Source organism: Benincasa hispida, chromosome 11 (genome assembly GCF_027475165.1).
Source record: "Benincasa hispida cultivar pf3 chromosome 11, pf3_genome.v1.1, whole genome shotgun sequence".
Classification (NCBI taxonomy): domain Eukaryota; kingdom Viridiplantae; phylum Streptophyta; class Magnoliopsida; order Cucurbitales; family Cucurbitaceae; genus Benincasa; species Benincasa hispida.
In genome coordinates, this window is record NC_143488.1 from 87,598,195 (window position 1) to 87,606,631 (window position 8,437).

Sequence of the window (8,437 nt, forward strand, 5' to 3'; positions counted from 1 at the left end):
CAAACGGCCATTTTGATCGTATAAGCTTTCCTTTTCATTAAGGTAAAAAACAGTTAAAGAGAAAATTCAAATTTCAAATGATCTTTAAGGAAGATTATATATATTAGTGGGCGAGTAACAAATTTCTTTTACACCTAAATATTGTAGGATCACAGAGGTTAACTATACTTTGAAAATAGCTCAAGAAAGAAGGAAATTAAATCTAAAAAAAGGGGAGGACAAAAGAAGACAAGGAGAAAGAAACTCAATATATTATTGTACTTGATTAATTACCATTTTTTTGAACTCTCTAATCTTTTATAAAATACACATCTCTTCCAAAATTCAAAGAGATAAATTGGAACAAAAATCAACCCAAGATATGCTCTAAGCTAGTGAAAAAAAAGGGACATACTTATTTATAATTTCATAAAAGATTATCATACTTAAACTTTTCATCTACTGTAAAATCAGCAAAGTAATAATCTTTAGCATCTCCATGAAGCCATTCCTCAAGCAATTTCATCGGCAACAATTGTTCACTTTCATCCATTTCACTTTCCCCTTGAAAAACGCTCGTCTCCGGCGACCCATCTGAATTTGACGATTCAAAATAATCAAAACTCATTAATGTATCCATCGATTCCGATAAACCCGCCCCATTCATTTTCCCTCCGCCGTTGTCGCCGGAATCCACCACCGTCGACGAGCTTGACCGGCTAGGATTGTTCGTCGGTGGGTTTTTGTTCCATTCCTTCAACCACCGTGCGATGTTGTCGGCGCTGGAAGCATATGCCGGAATTTGATGATGGGGTGCTTTGGACTCTGCCGCCGGCAGCGGCGGCGGCGGCGGTTTGGAGGTCTCCGGCGAGAGCGCATCAGAGAGGGCTTGTTTGGCCATTTGGATGTCAGTTTGGAGGCGTCTTTCCCACTGGCCTCTGGTGGTGAAAAGGGCATCGCCGGCGGCGTCGGCGGTGAGATCGGTTGCCGGAGATGAGTGATGGTGGTGGTGGTTGTTTAGCTTCTTCTTGAGATGAGTGTTCCAGTGGTTTTTAATGTCATTGTCTGTTCTTTGTGGAAGGTATGAAGCTATGGCCGCCCATCTGCCATTATTACCATCAATGCATCATAAATTCACTCCAAAAATAACCCCCCCAAAACTAAAAAAGCATTATTTTTTTTGTTAATTTCATTTAAGTCAATTATTTAATTTTTTTTAATTAAATCAGTCAAAAGCTCCATTTCAGGAGCTCGAACACATTGATACTATTATTAAATCACTGATTCAATGGATAAAAAGAAATTTTAATATTATATCCCCACTTTAATTAAAAAAAAAAAAAAAAGAAAGAAAAAGAAAAATTGGTTACCTATTGCCAAGAAGGGCTTGAAGGTGAATAATCATCTTCTCTTCATGGTGAGTGAAATTACCCCTTTTGATCCCAGGCCTGAGGTAGTTGGTCCATCTCAACCTACAACTCTTGCTACATCTAAGCAACCCTAAAACACAAGAAATAAGAAGAAAGTTAGAAAGAGTAAAGAAGTAAATACACACACACACTCACACAAAAGAAGAAAAAGAGAGAGTGAGGTTAATTACCAGTATTGGCAGGAACAGCCCTCCAATTGCCAGGGCCCTGTTGTTGAATATAAGAAACCAAAACAATGTCTTCCTCAGGAGTCCAAGGGCCCTTCTTCACACCTTGTTTGTCACAGCAAGGAGGCCGACCCATTTTGGTAATTATGTTAGCTAGCTTGTTTAATATTGATGTAGAGATGAGAGAGTTGAGAAACAATATGGAGGAATTGAGGATTGAAGAATGAGGTTGGGGTCTATAAATAGATAAAACTTTGAGAGGCTGACTTATGAAAGAAGAAGAAGAAGAAGAAGAAGAAGAAAAAAGTGTCAAAGGAGCATTAAAGTTGGATAAAGAGTGGAGAGAGATTAAGAGTGAAATGGGAAAGTCAAGGGTGTGGCTGTGGCATAAATCCAATGCCGCCTCTCAGCCTCCCCAAAACCGCGTGACATTCAATGTAATCCTTGCATCTCCAAAACACTTCTTTTTCTCTCTCTTTTTTATTTGCTTGTGAGTTATTACACTTTAATTTGTTTAAATTATATACAACTTTACGTGGTATATCAACTCACAAGCAAATAAAAATGAGAGAGAGAAAAAGCTTATATCAAGTATATTAAGAATATCCTTGGTGTTTAGTGGATTTTTTGTTTTACTAATGTGAGAAAAAGCTTGCATAAACCTCCTAAAGTCGATTAGGTCTTTTCTATCTTTAGATATAGTCGTGGGGCATTTGTGATGTGGGAGTGAGAGAAAGAAAACGTAAATACAAAAATACAATAATGTTTTCAGCCTTCAAAACCCTTGAAGGTGGATTTGTAGTCCAATCCAGCTAAAAATTCGATAGTGTTTGTTCTTGACAAGAGAGTCGTTTTTAATCTGAACAATGAAGATTTTCTTTTTGAGCTACCTACAGATAGGTGTGTAGTGAGTTTGTTTGGTGTCATTTTGAGTGAAATCATTCTATTTTATTTTATTGTATCTTTTTTTTTTCCTGAAGTTTATTGACTTTAAGATATAAGTTGTTTCATGCCTCTAGATTTTGACTAAAGAGAATCCATTGTAACTCATTGATTATAGTTGAGATTTTGATCACTTCAATCCATGAGTTTTTTTACTCGTTCTCATGAAGAGGTTTTTTCTATGTTAAATTGTGGTTGTCTTATACTTAATTAATAGTTATTAAACACGCTAAATATATACTGTGACATCTCAATATGTTGTATTTAGGCCTCGCAAGTAGAAATTAATATGAATTGGTAAGGTAATGCAAAATATCACATTATGAGGTGTACACACTATAGTTTCTAGGGCTGCTTTCAAATGTAACCTTTAGGAACTGATTGTAAATATAGCATTAACAAAAAAAATTACAAATGTGGCCAAATTTGAGTACAACACATACAAAAAGGCGAAAAAGCCCATGGAAATGTAATAAGCCCACGACCCACAATATCTTTCTTTCACGATCTTCTTCTAACCCTCTTCCAATCCATCCAAAAAAATCGACAATTGGGATCCCTCTTTCAACCCTCTTCGATATTTGATCTACATAAATTGGGATCTCCTTCAATCTGCATAGTAAGTCTCCATCCATCCGTTGTTTAGTTTCTTCCTTTTTTTGTTTGAAAAACCCTAACCCAACGATCTTCTTCAAAACCCTAAAATCCGCAAATAAAAAAAACCTACCGTCATCAACGATAATCTTCTTCCAGCGCATCTATTTCAATTTCCATTCATCCACAAATATCGAAGGGGAGAATCAATCAATACTTGTAAAATAACACTAAAATCAACCACGGAATCACATTCAAAAGTTAAAAAAAAAAAAAATGTAGTTTCATGACTGTTTTTTTTTCTTTTTTGTTGTTTAGTTGATTAATTATTGTTTGTGTAGTTTAACTTGAAATGTGTTTTGTTTGGGGTCTATCAACGATAGATTTCTGTCACCAATCAACTAAAAGAATGTTGATTTTTTTTCGTGAGTAAGTAAATGCATAGTTTCACTGTTTTTTTCTTTGGTGTTGTTGATTGGAGTCTATCAACGATAATTTCTATCACTGATATACATAATAGATATTGAATATATTTTCATGCAATGTAAATAAATGTACAGTTTCACTGCTGTTTATTATTAATTTTTTTTGTTGTTGACTAAACTCTGCTATTGATAGGTTTTTATCACTGATAGACTTGGAGCATGTTGGATTTATTTTTCCTGAAAATGAAGAAAAATTGTAGTTTCATTTTTGTTTATTTGTTGTTTAGTTGATAGACTATTGCTAGACTATTTTTAGACTTCAAATATGTTGTTGATTAGGGTCTATCTATAATAAGTTTCTATCATTGATAATCTTGAAACGATGAAGTCTATCAGTGATAGGTTTATCACTGATAGGCTTCACCACATGACATAAACGTATCAGTGATAAGTTTAATACTAATAGACTTCACTACTTCAAGTCTATCAATTATCGACTCTATCACTGATAAACTTGAAGTATTTAGTTTGTTGACTGAAGTGGTTATTACTATTCCAATAGATTGATAATTGTAAAACAATTACGAAAAGTGAACGACAAAAAAATGGGGCCAAAAGAACCTTAGAACTTGAAGAACCATCAAGCAAAAAAAGAGATGAAAAAAGATAAGTTATTCACTATATATTTAGTATATATATATTTATAAGTTGTACTTTTGAATATTTATAACAAATATTATTTTTGTTTAAATAGGTAAAAAAAAATTCCTAAAGAAAGTTGGAATTCTACTTTGATTCTACATGTCTATCTTTGTAGTTGGAAGTGATAGACCATATCATTAAGGGCTTAGATTCTACATGTCTATCTTTGTTTGTCCAAAGTACCTTTACAACTTCTAGCACATTTGATTAGAAGACAATGTGTCTCTGCTGATAATAATGTTTTTCTTTTTAACATTGAAGGTAGTATTGTAGAGTTTGGGTTGAGGGATTTTTGTTTGATTATTGGATTAAATTGTGATGAATACCCTGTGTTGAAGACGTTTTACATGAAACTAAAGAAAATGATACAAAAATTAGATAAGCATTTTTTAAAAATGAAACTAGCATCACTAGAGAAAATATGAAGAGTGCATTTAACTATTTTTCTAGTCATTGCAATGATGAAAGAAAAATAGCAAAACTTGCCAATCTTTATGTGCTAGAAAGCTTGTTGATTCCAAAAAAACCTCATAATTGTGTGGATTGGAAGCATGTTAAGATTTTGTATGATGAGGAGAAGTTTAGGAATTATCCATGGGGAAGAGTGTCTTATAGTCTTACCGTAGAGTTTTTATAAGAAATCTATTAAGACTAAATCAAAACTAGCTACCTATCTGCAACGCTTCCCATAATTCTAGCTTATTAGGCATATGAAATGCTTCCTAAACTTTCTGAGGGGTTCACAAAAAGAATAGGAAATGGCTTTCAAAGAATCTTAAATTGGGAAATAACAAAACAACGAGATTGGCAAGATCTTAATGACAACGTCTTCTCGAAACAAAATGTAAGTTTCTAATTTTTCCTTTAGTAATTGTGATACAAGTCTATCAATGATATTGGTCTATCAGTGATAGACAAATATAAGTGATAGCAGTATTATATTTATTGGAAAACTCAAATAACTATAGGGAAGGAGTCTATCAACGACATAGCTTATCAATGATGGACTAATATTGCAGCATATATCACAGATAGATAAACCATATCAGTGATATTAGTCTATTAGTAATGGGTCTATCAGTGATAAGCTTATATCACATATATGATCTCATTAAACTATGTCACTAATAACTTCTACCTATGATTATCTGAGTATTTCAAATCTCATAAAAAGAAGGTATTTTGTATACAGTACTAATTAAATATTATGTTTTTAGCTCTCTTTAGTTCCTATTATTGTATCAAAAGAAGAAATTAAAGGAACCTTGTTAGGGTTCTTGAGCGTAAGAGATGGATCATCCCAATTTTTCAAAAATTTTACATAACATAAATTTTATAGAGAACAGAACAAAAATATGCATTTAATGAAAATAATACAGCATGCTATTAACAATTTACAGTAAAAATAAAATGAGTTCGAAACACTTACCTTTGAAGAACGATTCTTCAATTGAGCAAAACCCTCAAACTCCAAATAGGCACCACCGTGAAGGATACCTTGGTATTCTCTGGGTGAGAATCCAGAAGTATGTAGGGCTCTGGCTATTTTGGATTGAGAGGGAATTGATTTCAGATAGAATTGGAGAGGAGGAGGAAAAAGCACGTAATTTCTCTTTAAGAGATTTTTTTTCACTTCTCTTCCTTATGTTTGTATCACTCCAACATCCAGGAAGAAGAAGACGTTATAAAAAACGTTTCCCACTACAGAAAGAAGACGTTAAAAAAAAAATTCAAAATATAAATAAATTAATTTATTTAATAAATAATTTAATGTATATTTATATGATAACTACCTTAACATATAATATACATTAAACTATATGTTATATCAAATATAACATATAACCTATAGTTTTAATATTATGTCATATACAATATAACCTACAGTTTCCTTTCTCTCACAAATGGTTTTTAATATAAATCACATTTATATTAAATTTTACCATATGGGTCAAATTCACAAAATTAATATTTGAATCATTTTTAAATATTTATTTCCTCTCAAATAAACTTTATATTATTATGTATCAAATACACTATATTAATTATATCACATATATTTAATTAATTCTCTCAATTAATTTAAACAATTCAAATTAATCCAAAAACTGATTCTCATTAATTTCCGTTGAGCTACCAAGGGGACCTCATAGACCTGTAGCTTGAAGCTCCAAGGGTACATGAATAATTAATTAAACTCTTTAATTGGATTATTCACCATCCGTTAACTGAAAGGTACTCTACTAAAAATTGTCAGCTACACTCTTCACACTATGAATGTATTTCTATGTCCATTTGACATAATCAATCAATAGTACAATGATCTTCACAAATTGCTCGTAACTACAATTGGGCCAAAATTACCGTTTTGCCCCTATAGTTACATCTAACTCCTTAAGTATCATTGATCCCTCTAATGAACAATAAATCATAGTCCAACTATGACCAAACCCCTTTCGGGCAAGAGAGGGTGTAGTCTCACATTGTTCAAGTCTCAGAATCAGCGCTTAAGGGAGCAATTTATCTACTTATCCCGACATCGGGGATGGAGTTAATTTCGTTTTGTGTAGTTGTGTTCCCAACTCTCCAATTAGATGAATCCCTAAAATGGTAGGCTTGTTGAGTCGATAATCTGATTTAGGTCATGTTAACTATAGTCACCCTGATGAAATGTAAGTCTCTATTATAAGCGATGTTATATAATAAGACTAAACATTTCATGGTCCGGTCTTATATAAACTTCTTTGTATAGAATATCCTCGCTCACATGTCTCCACATGAATGATCAAGATCAGATCATTTGTAGCACTTTACAACAATTGTAACATCTACAAAGCGGGTTATACCTGTAGTGTCACTAAGATAAGGTATCCAGCCTTATCTATCTACTATAGATAATTTAGGTTATCACTTAAACATGATCCACCCATATGTCTCTACATACATGTTTAAGCTACAAGATAACCTTGAATGTTAGTTTATTTGTTTGTAGTTAATGCAACTAATTTTGAAATAAAACATCATATATTTTATTACATAAATAAAATGTTTATACAATACATCTACAAACTATAGAACCCTATGAGATTTAGGGCATGAACCCCAACAATCTCCCACTTGACTTAAAGCTAATGGGGTGTACAATGTAAAATTCAAAGTACACAAATCAATAAATAGGGCACAAAACACCTAGTACAAATCTTTCACTTGCCCTAGTCTAAACATGGCTTCTCCTATAAACCCATACTTTGCAGGTGACCCTAAAAAAACTTGGTCGTGAGGGCCTTTGTAAATGGATCAGTAATGTTGTGCTCCAAAACTATTTGCATGACGATCATGTCCCCTCGATGCACAATCTCTCGGATGAGATGATACTTTAGCTCCATGTGTTTCCCGCGCTTATGACTCCTAGGCTCTCGGGAATTAGCCACAAAACCACTATTATCACAATAAGTATGATGGGCTTTGACATGTCTGGAACGACATCCAGATCAATTAAGAATTCCTTGAGCCAAACAACTTCCTTCGCAGCTTCACAAGTTGCTACATACTCAGCCTTCATAGTGGAGTCAGCAATGCACCCTTGCTTGGTGCTCCTCCTGACTACTACTCCTCCGCTAAGAGTGAATATTGATCCTCATGTAGATTTCCTAGAATCCTTATCAATTTGAAAATCAGAGTCCGTGTATCCTGTAAGGATCAGATCCTTAGAACCATACACAAGTATGTAGTCCCTCATTCTCCTTAAATACTTAAGGATATTTTTAACAGCGATCCAGTGATCATATCCTAAATAGACTGATATCTACTGACTATCCCCACTGCATAGCAGATGTCAGGTTGAGTACATAACGTCGCATACATTAGGTTGCCAACAGCCGATGCACAGGGGATCCGTTTCATTTCTTCAACTTCTTGAGGTGTCTTAGGACATTATTCCTTAGACAATATTACTTAATGTCTGAAAGGTAGTAAGCCTCTCTTGGAGTTCTACATCGAATACTTGACAAGCATCTTGTCAATGTATGATGCTTGAGACAGAACTAGCGTTTTATTTTTTCGATCTCTAAAGATCTGAATTCCTAGAATTAACTGAGTCTCTCGCAAATCTTTCATTTTGAATTGGGTTGCTAGCCAGTTCTTAACTTCAGTTAGTAGACCTACATCATTCTGAATGAGTAGGATATCATCTACATAT

General features: G+C 33.6%; 1 protein-coding gene across 1 annotated transcript; it reads right to left on the reverse strand.

Moving 5' to 3' along the window:
• Window positions 1-231: 231 nt before the first annotated feature.
• On the reverse strand, window positions 232-1,932 carry LOC120091326 (myb-related protein 306-like). The gene is made up of 3 exons (XM_039049310.2): window positions 1,580-1,932; window positions 1,350-1,479; window positions 232-1,082 (listed from the first exon to the last, which is right to left on the reverse strand). The coding sequence occupies exons 1-3, from the start codon at window positions 1,710-1,712 to the stop codon at window positions 407-409; spliced, it is 939 nt and encodes a 312-aa protein (XP_038905238.2). The 5' UTR covers window positions 1,713-1,932; the 3' UTR covers window positions 232-406.
• Between the last annotated feature and the right edge of the window lie 6,505 nt (window positions 1,933-8,437).

What these genes read in the sequence shown, in the direction of transcription:
- LOC120091326 (XM_039049310.2), bottom strand. Translation starts at nt 1,712, where the DNA reads ATGGGTCGGCCTCCTTGCTGTGACAAACAAGGTGTGAAGAAGGGCCCT. An exon ending in GGCTGTTCCTGCCAATACTG is followed by an intron (nt 1,480 to 1,579) that starts GTAATTAACCTC and finishes CTTGTGTTTTAG; the next exon opens with GGTTGCTTAGATGTAGCAAG. An exon ending in CAAGCCCTTCTTGGCAATAG is followed by an intron (nt 1,083 to 1,349) that starts GTAACCAATTTT and finishes TAATAATGGCAG; the next exon opens with ATGGGCGGCCATAGCTTCAT.